The 21,711-nt window shown below is 37.1% G+C and overlaps 1 protein-coding gene across 4 annotated transcripts in view; it reads right to left on the bottom strand.

The window, feature by feature from the left end:
- The window catches only part of KaiR1D (Kainate-type ionotropic glutamate receptor subunit 1D), a 700,763-nt gene that overhangs the window by 145,222 nt on the left and 533,830 nt on the right, over positions 1-21,711 (bottom strand). For all 4 annotated transcript variants that reach the window (XM_081729531.1, XM_081729522.1, XM_081729548.1 and 1 more), the window contains exon 9: positions 194-412. In XM_081729531.1, coding sequence (XP_081585657.1) covers positions 194-412 — 219 coding nt within the window. The remainder of the gene's footprint in view (positions 1-193; positions 413-21,711) is intronic.

The raw sequence follows: 21,711 nt of genomic DNA, 5'->3' as shown, positions 1-21,711 counted from the left end.
GGTTTGGTATCACTGGTATTTTTATCATTCTAGTCTAGAAACATATTTTAACTCATAAGAGTGGAAAAAAACAGGGACTCGCAGCCATATTACTCGTAAGACATCTTGGCGACTACTTATATTAATTAATGTGATAATATGCATGTAAAATACTCTAGATATTTAAATGTAAATCAATTATTTGCATACTTACAATTTTAGATGTTACTACAAAGGTTTTATTTTGAAGACTTTCTTTAATTTGGGTAAGTGTTTCGTTGTAGGTTCTCGTGAAATTCACACCTTCCGTGGAATTCCATGTTCCTATCTTCTGTAAGCCATCTTTTGACAATTCCACTATATCTAACACAAAATTTGTTCTGAATCCTTGGTTATCAAATTTTATTACACCAGTCAGACCTTTTATCTCCACCTGAAAAATAAGATTTAAAAAATGAATACAGTGTAAAGAAACGCCAGTTTTAAACGCACACACTATAAAAGAACATAGCTTTTGACTGTCATATATAGGGGGTATATAGTTTATTGTGGTTCAATAAGAGATATAGAAAACCCAAAATTTTATTATCTGATCGAATTAGGAACTTAAACGCAATGAATTCATTATGGTACGAGCCACCGCACTAAGCTTTCATATTTTCATTCTTAAATCGTAAGAACAGAACATACTATAGGACGTCTTACTGAAAACATTTGTATAATTTAAACGTAATTTTAGTTAGTCATCTACCGAATGAACTCTTACGAAATTAAATGAAATTTATGATGTTCATAGACGCGGTTACTACAGCCGCCCACAGGGAGAGGTAAGTGGAGCTGTTGCTCCCCTAGATTTTCAAAGAGTACTCAGTTTTAGGAAATTCATTTCAAAATGTATTAATTTGCTCTCATATGCTATAGTACCTAATATATTTATAGTAATTTAATTTATTTCGGAAAAACAACACGAAAATGCCTAATTACAGTTTTCCATCATTGTATGGTAATAAACTTTAAAATACATATATAATAAAATAATAATATGATAGCAAAATATAGTTTTACACGTTAAAATACACATAGCACGATAATACAGCAAATTTATATAGTAAGAAAATTTTGTTTATAACTAAAAATGTCCATATCTGGGTGCCCTGTGACATCTCGTATTATACAACATACACATTTTTCTTACAGGCGATGCATCCAATGCATTAGTCTGCGCTGAGAGATGGAATATACCATTATGAGGTCTCGTTGCTTTTCGTGGGACGTGAATTTTGATTTCTGATAACAAACGTCCTGAATCTATTGCACTATGAATTATTTTATTCAAGAAAAATAAAATGAAATGAGTTCTGATTTCAAGTGATTGTAAAGAATATTTGTTTCGAAGACCTTTGTAGTTCTCAAATTTTGGATATATCCCTGTTTCTTTATATGTAAAAAAAGCGCAAAAATTTATTTTGAATGTTTTCAATTTTGTTTGCATATTTCTTACTATTAGAGCCTCATATCATCGCTGCATATTCCTACCTTAGACCATACATAGGCAGTGTATGATGTTTTGAGGACATTAGTGTTAGAAAAATTACTTCCTAATCTAATCACAAAGCCAAGGTTCCTAAAGGCCTCACCAACTACTCTGTTGATATGAATATCGAATGATAGGTTTGACTGCAGAGTGAATCCAGTAACATATAATACACTTTCTCAATTGGCGTTTGGTTAATACGACGCGTGTTTTTTAAGTAAGGTCCGTTTGAACATAACTACACAACGAAATGTTATTTCAAAAAAGTAAATGTATTTTCAGAAAGTACATACGTTACTCTATTTTTCGACATAGTTGCCAAGTTTGTTCAAACACTTATCATACCTCTCAACCAATTTCAAAATACCCTCTTCATAAAAACTTGCCGCCTGCTCCGATAACCAAGAGTTCACCAAGAGCACAGTTTCCTAAACTTTAGGTATTCAGAAACAATTTTGTAAAACACTGATCTCGACACGTCAGGAAATTCGTTTGAGAGACCTGTTATTATGAAGCGCCTGTTCTCACGAACCCTCACTTCAACTGAAGCCACCAAATCGTCTGTAATCGAAGAAGAGCGACCGGAGCGGTACTCATTATGGACGTTGTCACGGCCATTTTTGAATTCTCGTACCCACTTACACACTTTGCTTGCACTCATAACAGTATCACCGTACACTTCGTAAATCTGTCGATGAATTTCTGCAGCAGACAGGTTTCTTGCTGACAAAAACCGTATCACTGAGCGAACCTCACACGCGGCGGGCGACTTGATAGTCTTAAACATTGTGAAAGCACAGAACACAACCGTACAGGTCATCTACAGAGCTGAAACTGAGCACAGTTGTTCCCGAGGCATGCCAGTACACGACGCATACGCTCGTTGCGGTATGCGCGCGAACTACTAGTGTCTACAACAAAACGGACCTTACTTAAAAAAACACGCCTCGAAGTATACGCATTGCGTAATAATACATTTTCCAGGTGTATGATACTAATTTGCATTTTTTTAATATGTAGCAGCAACTTGTTTGATTCAAATCATTGGGGAATGGCATTAATGTCACTGCAAAGAAATAGCGTCTAATTCCATGGAGATACTGCTATAGATTTTTAGATCGTCAGCAAACAATAGTTTTTGGGAAGATGTCATTACAGGTGGTAAATCGTTAACAGATGGTATAAATAATAGAGGTCCTAAGTTCGATCCCTGAGGCACGCATGAGTCTACGACATATTCCTTAGTTAAAATATTATTGTATCGAATGCGATGTTTGCGTTGGCAAATATAGGACGCTATAAGTTTTTGAAGATTTCGTGAAAAATTGAATGTCAAGTTTGTTGAGAAGCATATCATGATTAATTACGTCAAACGCCTTGGAGAAATCTGTATAATTACATCTACTTGTTCCCTTATATCAATTTGATTAGCTATAAAGTATGTCAGTTCTGAGAGATTGGTTACAGTTGATCTCTTTGGCATGAAGTTATGTTGAAAGGGAGATATTATTGACCGTACATGTGAGTAAATTTTTTCGCATATAATAGTTTCAAATACCTTAAATGGGTAGGGTTACCGGTCGATAATTTTTTATTTGGTTAATAATACTATAGTACTATAGTTTATTGTAACAAGAACTGAAACTTTTGTGGTAACATGATGAATATAGTTGTTCTCGGATAATCAACCAGGTAAATTCCCCGTCATCCAACGTTTCGAGAACTGACAACATTGTTGTCGTTTTCAGGGTAAAGTATGAGAGCCAGCCAATCCCAATCAAGGCCACGGACTGACGCTGAATGAACGTTGTCATTGAGCAACCAAGCTCCGCCCCCTTCCTGTCAACACCTGTATAATAAGGACTTCTATTTTTAGTCTTTCATACTTTATCCTAAACCATGCGTGCCGACTATGTGGGTGCTCCACGACTTCAGCACGCACAAGATCTTTAGTTTGATAGAAATAAAATAAATATTTCTCACTTGTCATTATCAAAAAATAATAAGCAACTAATGGAGATGGAGATGGAAGTTAAAATTTCTAACCTCTAAAATATAATTGCTTGTTTCATGTTTGTTTCAAAATGTGTTTGTGCAAAGGCAACCAAGTAACATACTTCCCTTTTCTTTGCCTGTCTCTGGCTTGGTCAAAGGCAATCCCCAAAGTAAAAAGTGAAACTATATTGTGAATAGATTCGAGCACAGCCCTTTATGATAGTATTCACTAAAAATTTTAATTAAAAGGAGATCAATCAAAATATATCGAGACCCCTGAAAATATATAACAGGTCCCGCTATTGATATGCACTCACATACATTTTGAAAAGTCGCCGCCGTTGCCCTGAACACGAAATGAAATGAAATGAAATCTCTGAGTTTTACGTCCCACGATTATGCCGCTTAGGCTAAAGAAGACGGTGATGATGAGTAATGAATGAAATGGTGGAATGAAGAAAGTGGGAGGAAACGGGAGAACCCTGAGGAAACCCACGCACATGGTGTTTGTCCACCACAAAGTTCACTTGGCGGAGGCTGGGATCGAGCCCGGGACCCCAAGCACAAGAGGTGAGCGCTCTACCACTGAGCCACCGCGGCCCCTGCCCTGAACACGAACACAATGTTGTCTGTTCTACAAACGTTGGACAACGTGGAATTCACCTGGTTTATTGTCCGAGGACAACTATACTTATTTACTGTAGTTAATAAGAATATGTGAGTAAATATTGTTATTTCATATGATGTGTTGTGTGTAAGCTTAAATTCAAGTAGACCCTATGTGTTTGTATTCACGACTGTGCTTGTGCATCGGTCTTTTGCCTCCTGGAAAAATCCTGTGAGCGTCGATAGCGGTTTAATTACTTTGTCCTATTCTGTTATTATTGTAATAAAGAGTTGTTAATAGTGAGTAACCAATTCATCTAACTTTTATTACCGGTCGTAAGTGTGGGTAGTGATAAGTCGAACATTAACTGTATAATATATATATATATATATATATATACATATATAATAAGCTTTGTGCTTAAAAATGCATCTACTTGTAAATTATATATTCTGGATTCATAAGAAAGAAATACATTATATCATATTTCAGTTGAATAATAAAATATTTATTCATTCCAAGGTAACCATTAGTCTGATTTCCGAGAAAGTCCAGTGTTCATGAGCATATAATTACTAATATATAAAGATAATAGCGTTTCCCCCTTCTCCCTCCAATTTCTACCTTATAATAGAAAATGTATTAGCTCTGAGGAAACAAGGGAAGTAAATATTTTATAGCTACTATTTATGTGAGTTTGTTGTATATATTTTAAATTGGCTTTAAAAAAGGAGATTCTCAGTTTGACCAGTATGTATAGTATGTATGTAGGTAGGCATGTTTGCAATGATATCTAGAATAGTTGGTCATATTGCCAAGAAATTTTCATTAATCAAATAAACTATTCCCGTAAGTTCTCATCAATAAACATATTTGAAAAGTTAATAATTGATAATTAATGAATCAAATAATTCCTGCAACCAATGATGAAAAATCTTATTTTAAATATACTGCAACCGCTAATCAATCCTGTAAGGTGGATTACATATAGCCAAGGCGTTGAGAACATCTTTGTAGCTAATTTTCTCCAAATTGTTTCTCCCATCGTCCTCTTACTATAACATTTTCAAGTGTTGATTTCATTTGGCTTTAAGTGTATTAAAATATGACAAAATGTCATTCCAATGTATTGAAGAATTGTAAATTACACAATTTTACAATACATGACAATTGAAGGAAAAATAGGCAAACTATTCATTAGAGTATGCACAAGCACACTCGGCACGCCGCGTAGCTATTCTTATGTTGGTCGCGTTAAGTAATAAGTGAGGACATCATGGCTCATATTTTCGTTAATTTACGCCACCTCAATTATCTGTTTCAGTTGTTAGGGCAGGCAATAAAGGTTTTGAATCGAAAATAATTAGAGTAAAGCTGCATTTTACCACTTTGATAGATCACTACCAGAGGGAAATTTTATAGAAGTTCTCAAAAATCCCCCTGGTGATTCCCCCAGCCTCTCTCAAAACTTATATGCCAACATTTAAGCAACAACCATTATTTCTATTACTAATGATCGAATCAAATTAATCTTTTTTGTTTTCTATGTTATTAAATGGGGTACAATATTGGCTCGATTCATATCTTTGTTATAGTCTTTCCTGAAATCGGCCCTTGATCCAAATTGGATCGTTATTGACCCCGCCCTTGACCTAAAACTACCTCAAAAGAATTGTTGACCCCTATTCTCTTCCCTTACCGAATCATCGTATCATACATGCTCAAAATATTTTTAAATTTTGGTGGGCTGGTCGAAGTATTTTGAAACTTTCACAAATTGTAGATACTATCCTGGTGTAAATATGCCATCTTTTTCAAAACCATCGACGCCCATTTTTTTGTTTTTGTGCGTGTTGAAAATTTCAAAAAATGTAGAATTGTAGAATTTTTAAGGGGGGGACACATCGCTAAATTATTGAATAAAAAAATTGTTATTCCCTTCGATACAACATATATTTTGTGGGGCTTAAAAGTGTGTAACGTTCCTCTTTGAGCGTTACATTTTTTCAAAGAGATTATTTGTAGAGATGTTTAATCAGCTCCTAGTTAGTGTTATTTTCTTTTATATTTTCTCAATTCTCGACCCTCATGAAGTATTCAAGATGGTCGAGAATTGGACTAGCATGTGTAGTTGAAATATGCTACTTTCTTTGTATGTCTATGGCTTGCGTCGAGCGGATGTCTCTGTCTCGGCAGATGGCACTGACTGCTTGAAATAATTTGAAATTTTGTGTTTCCTTTAAACGGAGGGATTTGTTATAAACGTATATATATAAACATTGATTCATGTAAATTCTATTTCCATTTAGTTATATATAAATTTTACTATTAAAGTTGTCGTTTCGGTATTACGCTCTGATGCGTAGTAAGGAGCGACCAATTAGAGAACGAGCGGCATGCAGAAGCACGCTCCTTTTTTTTTTTTTTTTTTTTTTTTTTTTTTTTTTTAGCTCTTCGCACTGAACAAACATGGTTGTGGTGAGAATGGAGGCGTAGTTCTTCGTTCTGTCTTTTAGACATGAATTACTGCGTGTCATGCAGCAAAGTGATGGTTTTCTATTACAAACCTTTTAATGGGATATGCTATGACCGAATAGTGATAATAGATTCAGTGTACGTGTAGTGAATTACGATAACTCACCTACGAACACTCAGCTCGTACTCGTTCCGGATATTATTGGGATTGGCTTGATACTTGTTAATCGTTTGCTATGTTGTAAGTGGAATCTGATAGTCCCACCGAGAACTGTCTCTTGGATCAAGTTCGATCTTGTGTACGGCCTCTTCCTCTTGAAGTAGTGACTCTCCGTCCTCCGCCTTTCCTTAATTTGGGACTCCATCCCTTGTTATTGCCGGCTGATTCCACCTGCTTCTGTGGGACATAAGCGTATCATTCAGTGAAATCTTCATCTGTGGTTGTTGTTGCGAACGTAAGTGTTCCAGCAACTTATACGGTGAAATCTTATTCATCTCGTGAGAGAGGTAATGAAGTATACTTGATTGCTGTTAACCGAAAGGAAGGTCGCCATTTGGTCAACCTGCACCTGTGGCTATGATTACTGTTACTACGTGCTGAGATGCCTGAGAGGTCATTGGAACCGGTTGCCGCCTGAAGATGCTGCCCGAAACTGAGCCCTTTGAACTGGCTTGGGGTGCCGGTATTGTCTGCTAGTAAGCGTCAAAAGGTTGGGTGAGCTTTGGTCTCCGTTTCAGGTAACTCTGTTTCACTACTTTTCTACTTCAATCTACAGAAGGAGTAATGTTGTCCTGGAAACTAAAGAATTGTCCGCCGTTCATATAATTCGTTCAAGTTGTTTCTGTCTATAATATTCAGTGTTGTATTATCACCGTCGAGTGTTTATTCTATTGTCTCAAATCGTTTTATAAAGCAAAAACAATATATTTTTATCCATCATTGGTTACTTAGTGAACTTACATACTATATGTATATCAATTCTACAATGTCCATAATATCGTTTCAAGTAAATCTTGTCCGTAACATGTTTGAGTAAACGAAAGTGAGTCTCTATCCAGTAAGTCGAATCATACGCCGACGGGGTAGTCTGATATCAACACCATTTCTCTCTTGCTTTGAATAAAATCATTTCTCGAGTTGCGCAGATGTATAAAGTATCACTCGCTACCATCTAGCTTATGTTCGTCCAGTAGCGGGCACTCCGTATTGTCTATTCACAAGTACTACGTTTGGTGAAGTAAAAGCTTGATTAGCGACGGCTAGCTCATGTCTGTCCGGTAGTGGACACTCCGTATTGGTTATTACATATATATATATATATATATATATATATATATAGCTCATAATCTAAGTATTAAGTTGCCACACAACAAAAATCTATGTAAATCCTCGAGTTGTCTTCATGTCATATCTCTAGCTATAATGCTACTTACTAGTTCAGTAGGACGCGTCGAAGACGGTGGGCATTGCGATAGCACTCACACTTTGATGTGATGGTGTCAGGGGTAGAGTCTAATTTACTGGTTGGTCTTGTACTTCCTAAATGTTTCTGCAGTATGTATTATTATTACCGCCGCTGTTAAATTGTAAGTAATGTCGAGGGAAATGCTCTCTTAACAGTTGGTTGCGGAGAGTAGTGGAAACGTTATGTGTTTAGGGAGGAAGGTTAGTCGACTAAGCCATATGCTTACTCCCTCTGCGGTGAGATGTTTTGTAAACAGTAATGTAATATGTAATTTCCCTTCACTCGCTGTGATGCAGCCTACCGAAGATTATGTCCTAATATTTGGTCGAGAAATGTAAACAATTTTTCTGCTGTTATTAAGGATAATGTTCAAACATTGTTTTTACTTATCTTTTAGTTGTGTTGGCGCTAGAAGTTTTCTGGAATCTTCAAAGATAGAATACATATGATTTTTTCCCTAACAGTTGAGTTTAGCTGTCCATGATCACCAATGTCGATGCTAATTTCAATATTATATGTTATTTACAAGAGAGTTAAATAAAGTTGATTGCAAGGTATGTGGTGTTGTTCTGGAATGATTTTTTTCTTATCTTCCTCTTTCTCCGTACCGCCGATGCCTTAGTGTGCAAGAGTCTGGAGTTAAATAGCGTTGTACTCACTAGTCTATAATTGTAGCTTAAGAAAGGAATAATATCGGCGACCCAATTTTTTTCTTCTTCCTTTCCCCTAACGTCAGCTATGAACAAAGAGAATCGAACTAGCGTAAATAGCGCTTTTCAAGTTGACGTACCCAACCAGGAACGCCTCGGCGTACACAGCCAGAATTCAAATCACTGTAAAATGTTACGCCTCAAGTGATGACACTATTGTCTAAAAGAAATAAAACTGAAAACAAACGTGATTTTGCACAATTTTTTCAAGGTGAGGGCCCCTTCAAACAATCCTTTGCCAGAGTTCATAATTTTCCTTTCTCTTGCGTCTCTTCCGCTTCAGTCGTCCTTCGGCTCCTTCGATTGTGTCCATTTCGGAACAGAAACACCAAATGTATTTTCGTAACAGTGCTTCAACCAACTTTTGCACAACGAAGTTACACACCTCGCGTCACCTCCTCGTATTTCTTGAGGCTGTTGCTGACTCTTAACACTTAGTCATAGTTTGGTCTAGTCTTTGGCGCACGAGATAGGGTTAGTATCCTAAATTTCAAGGTATGAATTGCAGCGAGTCAGTCCTAACGTCATTTTACAGCTGACAGTTAAAGCTAGTAGTTGTGCAAAAAAGTTGGAATCCTTATTGTCAGGCTTAAGATACTATGCCATGAAAATGAGTGAACTTCGGCAAAACTGTGCTAGATTTTATAAATTTATTTAGATAAACGCATAAATGATGCGCAGATCTGTAAAGGAATTTGTGATGCTTATAGGTAAGATCCGTGATATAAAGCGACCGTCAAAAGATGGCTCAGTCCTTCTTGTTTCTGGAAATTTCTGGTCTCGCATGTATGTTTCTGGCTTATAAGAAAGAATCTGGAAACTATTATTAGTTTATTAACAATATTTTTTAAATTCAATAAGCCTACTATTGCAGAATCTAAAGAGAAAATCAATAATATGTTAGAAAACTTGAGGAAGGACTGAAGAATACGGAATGAAAATAAATGTTAGAAAGACAATAGCCACAGTGACTGGAACGAAGCGGTCGGTTTCAAATATAGAAATAGGAGGGGAGGAAATAGAAAAGATGACTAATTTTCGATACCTGAGTAGTATTATTAGTAATGATATGAAGTGTGAACGTGAAATAAAAGCAAGGATAGGAATGACGAAAGAATCCTTTAGGAGAAAGAAAAGACTACTTTATGAAACCTTAAACAAAGAGTTGAGAAAAAGACTCATAAAATGCTTTCCGAACTGTACGGGTCAGAAACATGGACATCACGCAAAAATCATGAAAAATGACTGGAAGCTTTCGAAATGCGGGTGTGGAGAAGAACGGAGAGAATGAGCTGGGTTAAGCGGAAAACAAATGAGATTGTATTAGAAATTGTGGGGAAGAAAAGAACAATTTTATATATTATTGAAAAGAGGAAGAGAAACTGGTTGGGATATTGGCTAAGAAGAAACTATATCATGAGGAACGTGCTAGAGGATAGGGTGGTAGGAAAGAGAGGGTGAGGGCGAATTAGAATACAATTAATGGACGATATCAAAACAAAAAAAAACGTACGTGAAGACGAAGAGCTTATCCGAAGACCGTGGAGCATGGAAGCTTCTCAGCTGCAGGAAGTAACTATGATGGTGATAAGCCTACTTTTTGAGTTGGAAATACTGAAGGCCAGTTTTCAGCAGATCACTATATTTGATGATAATATTGGGTGGTACTAAGATTTGCCGTGATTTGAATCTCAGACCATCGTTAAGTCGTGTTAAAGTTGTTGCCCAACGGAGCACACCGGCAGAAGACAGTCAATAACCGGCTGTTCACAGGATGCAAGACCAGCATTGGAAGACGGTAATTAATGTATTTCTTATATATCATAATTTGCAATAAGTAGCAGAGAAACATCTATTTTCCTCCACTACCGTTTTGCTTCTATAAATAAAAAAATCTGATGACCAAATGTTTTCTTCCTCAGCACATGATTTTGACATTGAAGATCAAGAATAAGGAAGTATCCTATAGCCAGGCCATTTCCATGCAGCATTTGGTCGTCGTATAGAAACCTGGTCAATGATATTAGTTTGAAGGAAATACTTGTCCTGGCTTCACACTCACAAAATCTTAGATTACAATAAGAATTTATACTGGTACAATATCTGCAAGTCTGGGTCGAAAGCTTATTTAAAACCAGATCTCGGCTTGGAATTTCATTCCAAGTTCTTGTTAATAACTTTACAAACTACTCCAATAATGTCGATCTAATCCTTTTACCCACAAATGTAACTCTCTCGCTACCTTTCCTATTGGTTTTTGAATTCTATATTCTTAGATAATTATGACAAACCATTAAATTTTATTGAAGAGAGTTACCATGCTTGTCTCCTCACCCTTAAACTAAAATTATGAGCATTTATAATTAATAGATAACTCGTTGTAACTTTACACACCCAAAACTTTAGCGTTTTAATATGAAAAAGACACATTATCCCTAGGGTTGCCAGACGCCCGTATTTTTCACGGACAGTTTGCATTTTATGACTTGTGTCCATGTTCGCAACGTACTCTTAAAAAGTGATAAAAAACGTATTTTTGCTTTGGACTCGGAAAATAAAATTAATTAATGGCCATTTCCTTATTACTTCATCGACTATATGCTCACCTAGGAAAATAGCAAGAGTGATGTTCCCTTTAATTTTGAAGTTACATGGAAATGTACGTATTAAGGTCGTGGTGTCTGTGAGAACCGTAAAGGCTTATGGGTCGAGTTTAAGAAGAGTTGTGATCGAGAAGAAAAAGTCCCTTAGTGAAACTGAAAATACGTTACTTCGATTCCCGGATTAGAAACCTTGCTTTACAAACCCAATAACAGAATAGTATTGAGAGCCTTTAGCTTCAAATGCTTAACACACCTGAAAATACGAGGGTCACTACGAAAATTTTGAGATGTAAAATAACTTACATACTTAAATCAATTTAACACTTACATATTCTCAAAATATTCATCATTACACTGTACACACTTCTGTATCGTCGGAAACCACTTTTGGAAGCAGTGTTGCCAGTCTTTTTCTTCAAGTGTTGATAGTTCATTCTCGTAAGCCACTTCAGCTTCTTCAGGGCTTCAAAATCTCTCGCCACGCATGCGATCTTTGATCCTGGGGAACAGAAAAAATCACACGGGGCCAGGTCAGGGCTATACGGCGGACGAGTCATAAGTTTGACCTCCATAGATTCTAAAAACTGAATTGTGATGTTGGCCGTATGTGCAGACACGTTGTCATGATGAAGCAGGATCCCACGCAATCCAGTTCTTGGACGCCGTTTCCGAAGCTTCTGGAACAGTTTTGTTAAGCAAACATTGGTGTACAACGGAGCAGTAACAGTTCTTTGTTCTTCAAGTGGAACAGTTGCAACATGGCCAGATTTGGAGAAGAAAGTTACGACCATCTTCTTCCCCACACTTCGCGGTCGCTTCACTTTCGTGAGTGGATTTTCGTCTGGAAAGATCCAAACTGTAGACTGGCGTTTATTTTCAGGGTCAAATTGCTAGATCCAAGTCTCATCACCAGTAACAATGTCAAAGACGCGTCGAGAATTGCCTTCATCAAATCTTGCAAGCATTTCTTAACGCAATTCCCCACGCTTGCGCTTCTGCTCTTCAGTCAAAGTGTGAAACCTTTCTGAGCTGAAGATGATGATGAAGAATTTTTTTTACTGCTGGCGATCCAATGTTCACTGTAGATTCAATGTCCTTGAAACTTGTTCGAGGATTTTCTCGAATCATTTGTTCCACAGCTGCAATGTTTCATCTGACATAGTTGTTGCCGGACGTCCAGCTCTCTCTTCATCTTTAAGCGAAGTCTGGCCTCTTCTGAATTCACCAAACCACCGAAAAATTGTAGCACGGGAAGGAGCAAGATCCCCAAATGCCCCCTGCAAACGGTCAAGACTTTGTGTCTCGTTCAAACCACTTTTGAAATCGTAAAGGATCATTGCCCGAATATGTTCCCTTTCGAGCTCCATTCTAGACAGCCGAATCCTGCTCACATCAACAAACAAATGAAGGCGTTACGGCCACGCCGATAAGCGAGGCGAGTTGAAACATGCTTCGCTTCTTCGCTCTGGATACCACTACCGAACGCAATTGTTGGAATTCAAATACTGTGAGACAACAATGAGTATATCAAAACTTCCGTAGTGACCTTCGTATAACATACAATGTATGAAGTACTGCACCATTAAGTTTACAAAAAGAAAGACGAAGAAAAAGGATTGCAATGTCATGGGTGTTTAAATACACAATAAACAAATTATTAGGTTTAAATTGTTAGGTTTTAACTTTCTGGATCCTATTTTTATGATAATAGAATACTGCATTCAATGTTAATCATATTATGTACTCAGTATAGATGTGCTGTTGTAGGTAGTTTTCTTTTAATTAAATAATTTCAAATTTTCAGTAAAATCAAAAGTGTCCATATTTTTTGTCCACAAATCTGGCAATCTATATATATAAAAGAGAACGCACAAAATCCTTTGTCCGCTCATCACGCTAATACGGCTGAACCGATTTCTTTCATTTTTGGGGGGTTGTTAGGATTTGGACCCTAGATGGTTTTTATCATATCACTTTAATTTTCAATTACCAGTGTCTTGAGATAATTGACCAATCAGGTGTCAATACGTACAAAAAATCCTTTGTCCGCTCATCACGCTAATACGGCTGAACCGATTTCTTTCATTTTTGGGGGGTTGTTAGGATGTGGACCCTAGATGTTTTTTATCATATCACTTTAATTTTCAATTACCAGTGTCTTGAGATAATTGACCATTCAGGTGTCCATACGTACAAATCCTTTGTTATTAGTTCATCATAGGTATAAAAATAAACGTATTTATATGCAACCCGCATGACCCTGTGACTCGGCGGGTTAACATAACTGACAGGCGCTATAAATCACTTGAAAGCGAAAAAGTAAAAATTATCTAAGTAACAAAGTTTATTGCGTTCCGGGATGACCGCAGCGAAGCGGGGCGGGTTGGGGTGACCGCAGCGAAGCGGGGCGGGTTAACATAAATGACAGGCGATATAATGTTAACATTAGTGCAATCTTCTATGGTTTTTATCATATCACTTGAAAGCGAAAAAGTAAAAATTATCTAAGTAACAAAGTTTATTGCGTTCCGGGGTGACCGCAGCGAAGCGGGGTGAACGCTGCTAGTCTATATATATAAAAGAGAACGCACAAAATCCTTTGTCCGCTCATCACGCTAATACGGCTGAACCGATTTCTTTCATTTTTGGGGGGTTGTTAGGATTTGGACCCTAGATGGTTTTTATCATATCACTTTAATTTTCAATTACCAGTGTCTTGAGATAATTGACCAATCAGGTGTCAATACGTACAAAAAATCCTTTGTCCGCTCATCACGCTAATACGGCTGAACCGATTTCTTTCATTTTTGGGGGGTTGTTAGGATGTGGACCCTAGATGTTTTTTATCATATCACTTTAATTTTCAATTACCAGTGTCTTGAGATAATTGACCATTCAGGTGTCCATACGTACAAATCCTTTGTTATTAGTTCATCATAGGTATAAAAATAAACGTATTTATATGCAACCCGCATGACCCTGTGACTCGGCGGGTTAACATAACTGACAGGCGCTATAAATCACTTGAAAGCGAAAAAGTAAAAATTATCTAAGTAACAAAGTTTATTGCGTTCCGGGATGACCGCAGCGAAGCGGGGCGGGTTGGGGTGACCGCAGCGAAGCGGGGCGGGTTAACATAAATGACAGGCGATATAATGTTAACATTAGTGCAATCTTCTATGGTTTTTATCATATCACTTGAAAGCGAAAAAGTAAAAATTATCTAAGTAACAAAGTTTATTGCGTTCCGGGGTGACCGCAGCGAAGCGGGGTGAACGCTGCTAGTCCTAAATATATCTAGCTTTTCCGGAAGAATATTTAACAGGGTCGGATCAGGGGAGCTAAGGAGGGCTCTATCCCCGGGCTTCTAGGTGGAGTGGGCCTCCACTCTGATCAAAATCTCTGCTCGTTGTCTAAAAATAATCACATAAGATACAATCATCATCACAAGATAAAATATGACCAAAAATATAAAACATATTCCTTTAACTTATCTACTATGCTTTCATAGAAATGTATTAGGGAAAGTGAGCAGGGGCCACATATTTTTTCTAGCCCCGGGCCTCCAGATGGGTTAATCTAGCTCTGAAATTTGGAAATCTTATGCCAGCTCAAGAAATCGATTCTGTTCCCTCCTTCTTTCCGCTGTAAAATTTGTTCCAGTGAACCGAACTTTGTTGGCAGTGATGTGGTGAGGTTAGCGGAAACAGCTTAAATTTAAGCACATGCCGAGACTTCTAAAAGAAGAAAGAAGACAGTTTTGATTGTTATGTATGTGTACTTAAAAAGTCAGTTTTGAACAGTTTAAAACATGTTAATATTTAGACTGATGATTTGAAATGAATTATAATCGATACTAGTATAAGTGTGAATAAATAAATAAAAAAGAGTGATAACAACTGGCGCCGTCGGTAAGATTCTTCTACTCTCGAATTGAACCGTTATATATTACTTTAAATTGTGATGAACAGAAAATAAAAATTCTGGTAGATGCAGGGGCTGCTGTTTCAGCTATTGGTCATACTTTACCTGTATCGAACGGAAGAATGATAGAACCTTTTCAAGGGCGTCTTAATAATGCTGACGGCTTGCTCATTAAAACATTAGGTAAATGTGCTGTTAAGGTTCAACACTTAGGTCACGTTGAAGCCTTGTCAATAATGGTAGTGCAGAATGATGCGTTTCAACCAATTTTAGGAAGAAGTTGGTTAGACGAGTTAATTCCGCAGTGGAGAGCTGAATTTACAGGTATGCTTCACGGTACAGGAGAAATGAAGCAGGTTGTGGTTATTAAAACCCTGTCTAGCCATATATTAGAGGAGCAACTATTACTGCAATATAAAGAAGTTTTTAATGGTTCCATTAATGTACAAATTGAAGATTTTATAGTTTCGATACTACTAAGGCAAAGTGTTTAACCTATATTTAGGAAAGTTTATGATATTCCATACTCCTTACGGGAACAGGTTAAAACAGAATTGGATAAATTGTGTAAGGCAGGTGGTATAAAGAAAGTCTCTCAAGCTGATTGGGCTACTCCCATGTTTATTGTTATTAATAATATTGGTACGGTTAGGATATGTTTGGATTTTAAGCGAACACTTAATATGGTAACTGAGAAAGTTAGTTACCCTTTTCCAAAAAACAGATTTGCTCAATAAATTAGCTCACGCAAAATGCTTTGTACTGTTAGACTTGATGCAAGCATATCTACAACTGGAAGTGCATGAAGAATCACAAAAGTACTTAGTGTTTAACACACCTTGGGTATTATACTTACAACATAGGCTACCCTTCGGCCTTAATTGTTCAGCACAAATTTTTCAGAAATTTATGGATGCAGTGCTACAGGATATGCGTGGAGTAGCTTGTTATTTAGATGATGTGCTTATTTGAGGAGTTACTGTTCAGGAGTGTTACCAGACAACAGTAAGAGTGCTAAATAAATTCAAAAGTTTTAACATTCAGGTGAATAAAGAAAAGAGCATTTTCTTCGCAGATTGTATAACCTATCTAGGATACGATATTTCTCAACAGGGTATACTCTCAGCAAAGAATAAATTACAACCAATATTAGACACGCCCTCTCCAAACAAAAGTAGCACAGTTGCAGTCATTTCTGGGTATGCTAAATTTTTATCGTGCGCGTTTGCCTGCCTTAGCATCAAGCATTCCCGAGTTATATAGATCGTTGAAGAAAGGTGTAAAATGGGAATGGACAAGTAAACAAGCGGAGGAATTTCGTGCTGCAAAAAACATGCTACAAAATACGAAACTTCTGAATCCTTTTGAAGGCTAAGGTAGACTTATGACGGATGCATCTCCAGTTGGTGTAGGTGCTGTACTATACAATGAAATAGATGGGCAATTAAAACAGTAGCTTGTGCATCGCCTACTTTATCAGACGCGCAAAAGAATTATTCTCAGTTTGACAAAGAAGCTTTAGCTATGATTTGCGGTGTTAGTAAATTTCATAAATTCTTAATTGGTAGAATTTTAAAATATTGACGGATTCTCATCCAGTTAAATGGATTTTCGGATTAAAAGCTCGTCCTGATGGCGTTTCTCCACGTATGCAAAGATGGTTTCTTATTCTGGATAATTATGATTATCATATCGTTATAAAGCAAGTCAGTAAAAGTAGCTGATTTTTGTATCTAGATTTCCTTTAAGTGTACCTACGGAAGAAGAATTAATAGCTCCTGACTACATAAGCTCCTATCTACTAATAGCTATCTACTATCTACTATACTATCTACTACTAGCTCATATCTACTAACATATTAAGTAAGAAGGATATAGAGGAAGAGTTCCAAAAGGATCATACGTTAGTACAGATTAAGGAATGGATGTTAAATGGATGGCCTAAACGATTACCTCCTTGGCTTGACTATAAAGAATACCGAGAATTATTCCGAAGAAAATTTCAAGTAGAAATTGATGATGATTATTTATTTTGGAAGGGAAGAATAGTACCTCGTGGAGGATTGAGAGATATCTACAAGGAAAGGCTACACCGTGAACATTTAGAAAGTTTTGCTAGAGTAACATTGGCTAATAGAGAAGTTTGGTGGCCTGATATGAATAAGGAATTATATAGGTATTTGCAAAACTGTGAAGTTTGTTCTGCAGTGGCTAATAACGTACCTAGAATAATTTTTGCTCGTGGACCAAGACGGAAAGATCTTTCGAAAGAATTCATATGGATCATTGATAAATATTTTGATTTCTCTTCCTGCACATGATATATGCGTTTTCGCACTGGATTAAAGTTTGGAAGGCAGATTCCACGAACGCTCGCACAACATTGTCTTGTTTAGAAGAATTATTTGCATTGGTGGGATTTCCTAAAATAGTCACGGATAATGGACCCCCTTTAAAGGTGGAGAATTTCAGGATTATTGTCTGAAAAGAGGCATAGAATTAGTTTATACATCACCTTACTCCCCAGCAAATGATGGTAGTGCGGAAAGAGCTGTGCAAACTTTTAAAAAGCTTCTACAAAAGATATACAAAACGGATACAATGTTACTAATCAGAGTATAGTTAATTGGATAAATGAAATTAATTACGCTCTTCTTCATACTCCAACTAAGGTTACCAACGCTTCTCCAGCTTCACTAATTTTTTTCATTTACGACTCACACATGGTACAATATTTCTTCGAAAGTATCTAATAGTCTAAAGGAGAACAATTACATAGAACATCATAAACCAGATTTGACCGAGGGAATGACTATATGGGTGAGAAATTATACTAGAGAATTATCTAAATTTGTGAAAGTCCGTTTTGTGAAATTTCTAGGTAATAACATATTAGAAGTGTTGGTCAATGGTACCATTCGCAAGTTCCAAAGACATCAGGTGAGAATCCTTAAAGTGATCTCCAGTGAAGAACATAAAGGAATGAAGGATTCGGAAGTTTCAGTGAAATTGAGGCGAAGAGACAAGTGCGAAAAAATTCCGAAATCGGGGCACACAAGTCAATTAGTAGTTGATCGAATGTCACAGAAACATTTCGATAACACTAATATAACCAGATCTGATGAAAGAATTGAAATGACACCATAACACAGCAGACTGAGCCTATTTGTACAGAACACAGGATGATGTCTCAAAGAAAACGAAGACCTCCCGGCAGATGGGAATATGATCAATAGAGGACAGGGGGGCGGGTGTTGGCAGTGATGTGGTGAGGTTGGTGAAAACAGCTTAAATTTAAGCACATGCCGAGACTTCTAAAAAGTTAAAGAAGACAGTTTTGATTGTTATGTATGGGTACTTAAAGAATCAGTTTTGAACAGTTTGAAATATGTTAATATTTAGACTGATGAAGTGAGATGTAACCGATACTAGTATAAGTGTGAATAAATAAAAAAAAAATAAGAATAACAAACTGCTTTAGCAACGATATACTTTATTATGACCTGTAAATTTTAAAGCATAACAAGACAATGTAAAAAATGTCTAACTCTGGATTTACGTGCTGTGTCTGGACATTCCCTCTTTAAGACAAAGGTACCACCTTGATAAGACAAACATACCATCCAGTGAAGGCCCGCCCACACAGAGAAACAACAAAGAGGGCAAAGCTTTATATTACACACGAGGTCGACCTTTCTGCTGGAAAACTTTCTCTCTCTCTCTCTCTAGGCCACTCCCTTCGAGAAAAGCATTGTGTTTTCACTAAGCAATCTCTTCAGCACGGAGAGAATGAAACAGAGGGACGAACATGTTCACTGTTGCAGAGTGTTTTTAATGAGCTGCTTTAGCGATGAGGAATGAGTCTCGGCTTCTCCAAGCTCTTCTGCTAATGTTCTCTCTTTTAAACACTTTCCTTTCTCTCTCTCTCTCTTTAGTGTTTCCTTCATTATAATAAAAACAGGAAGACAGAAAACAAAACTAGATTTGTCTGCTTTATTTTATTTATTTTTTCTACTTGTATATCTCGCTTTAAAACTGGTGCAGGCAAAATATTAATGCCTGCGCTCGAAACTAAACGGGAGAAAAGAGAAATTGGTTTTATTCTAAATGTTACTTAAAAGTCTTCTGAATGTAGCCTTTCTTTCACAGATAATTAATTCATTTAAGCTTTCCTTCAAGCTGTCACAGAAGAGAAAATAGAATAATATTCGGAGCAATATTTTGCGCTGGGTTGATGGATAATTTCTTAGCTTTTTCTTATTGAATAGGAAGATTCTAAAAAGACACAACAGTAAACGGAAATATAAAAGTCACAAACGGAATACTCAAGGAAATGTAAAACTTTATTTAGACCAATGGAAATGAGAACATTCACGGAAATATAAAACCTGAATAGAATTAGGGCAATATAAATGTGAACACTCCTGGAAATATAAAGAATTAAATTAAAGCAACGACTATTAGAACCATCCTGGAATTATAAAATTTGAATAGAATTAGAGCAACGGAAATGAGGATTGTAAAATGGCAAGGAGAAAAGAGTTTAGAATGAACAAATAAGAGATATATATCAATGAAAGAGGAAACAACTTTGTTTTTAGGATCAAAAACTAAGGTTACAAAGCCAATATTTCTGAAGTTTCATGTGTTATAGAGGAATGAGGGGTATGCGGTGTTTTTAATACATGGAGTTAGCAACTGTGCACAGTTTCAGCCACCTGATTCTTACGGCGCTATTTGTAAGTAAACACAAATGGCGACTCGTTTGGAAAACTGGTTCTCGCGAAGAAGTCGGTCAGTTGTTCAATTTCAGTGGGCGAAACATGTATCCGCGGCTGAAATTCACCTGCAGCTGGTAGAGATTTATGGAGAGACTGTAATGTCTTGTCAGCTTGTCGCAGAATGGTGTCGAAAGTTTGCGGCTGGTAGAGAAAACGACATCGATGAGGAGCGCAGTGGCTGACCCTGCACGGTATCAGCAGATTTGAATACAGCTCCCGTGGAGGAGCTGATTCAGGGCAACAGGAGGATCACGTTACGGAATCTTGATGGCAGAGTTAGGAATATCGTTCAGAAGCGTTCTCACATTGTTTCTGATGGCTGAACACACAAGGACAGTACTCTCTTGTATGTTTCACTGAAAGCTTTGTAACCTCACTTTCTGGTCACTCTTTGTAGTAATATTAGCTGATCTGAAGGAGAAGATAGAAGAGATACAATAAAGATAATTGGAAATATTATGGAAAGGTCTTTGGGGTAGGATTGCGGTAAAGAAACAATTCCTTCAAGCTGGAAACATAACAAAAGTATACTCCTGGCCAAAATAAAATAAAATAAAGATGGAAACGATGAACAATGGAAGAGAGCACTCTGGACTGACCAATCTAAATTCCAACTTTACCTTCCAATGCTAGAAATTTGTGCGTCGTCATCCCGAAGAGCGCTTTCATTCCGACCGTGTAATATTTACAGTAAGGCACGGGAAGAGTACCGTCACTGTTTGGGGATGCTTTATAGACTGTCAAGTTGATAATTGAGTTCGCCTTAGTAGAGTAATTTACAGAAACGAGTTTCACAACGTTTAAGTGAGTCATTGAATTTCATCAGGAACGCAGATTTGGGGCAACAACTTTGTACTACAACAGGATTACCAACCCAAACATCGTTCTAAGTTATTATCTGTAGTGCAAATAAGACGCATACATCTCCAACCAATGGAATAGTCGCCAGCGACCGAATTTGTTACCCATCGTGCTCTTGTAAAATGAATTTTCACGCATAACAATTGCTGTTTCTATTTCTACAATTTGGGAATACGATAAACCATGGCTACATCTATCGAGTAGTTTCATGAGCTTCACTGTTCGTCCTGACAATGTTTTCGGAGTAAATGGCAATAGAACATGTTTATCTACTTTCTATTTTTCTCCTAAATGCAGGGATAAAAGTGGATCTGAAAAGGTCGGGGGACGGTAGGTAGCGGCATGATTCCACGCCGTTCTTCTGCCTATCTTTGCCCATTGTAATTTTTTAGGAACTGGGGCGCCGTACATATTTTTTCGAGGTGAGAGGACATTGTCCCCCGCGTTCCCCCGCTCTTTTACCCTTGCCTAAATGACCACACTCAACGAGCGATAAGGTCACTCACTTTTGCTGAAACACCACCAGTTTTCAGTACTTGTAGGAACAGTTTAACTGATGTTGGTACATCACCTTTTGTTCCAAACTATTAGGTATCAGGGGCCGTGAAGTTTAGATATCGTCTAATTTTCTTTAATCTCACAGCACAAACCTAAGGCAGTAGATACAAATTTCTTTGCACTAGGTGATTATAATGCCTGGATTCTGGATATAAGTTTGCTATTCTCTCGAGTTACATCCTCTATAGTGAGTGCTAGGAAACATCAATAATTTATTA

This window comes from Thermobia domestica, chromosome 1 (genome assembly GCF_964235325.1).
Source record: "Thermobia domestica chromosome 1, izTheDome1.hap1.1, whole genome shotgun sequence".
Taxonomy (NCBI): Eukaryota; Metazoa; Arthropoda; class Insecta; order Zygentoma; family Lepismatidae; genus Thermobia; species Thermobia domestica.
The sequence above is the reverse complement of the archived record's forward strand: the minus strand, read 5'-3'. Positions and strand labels throughout refer to the sequence as shown.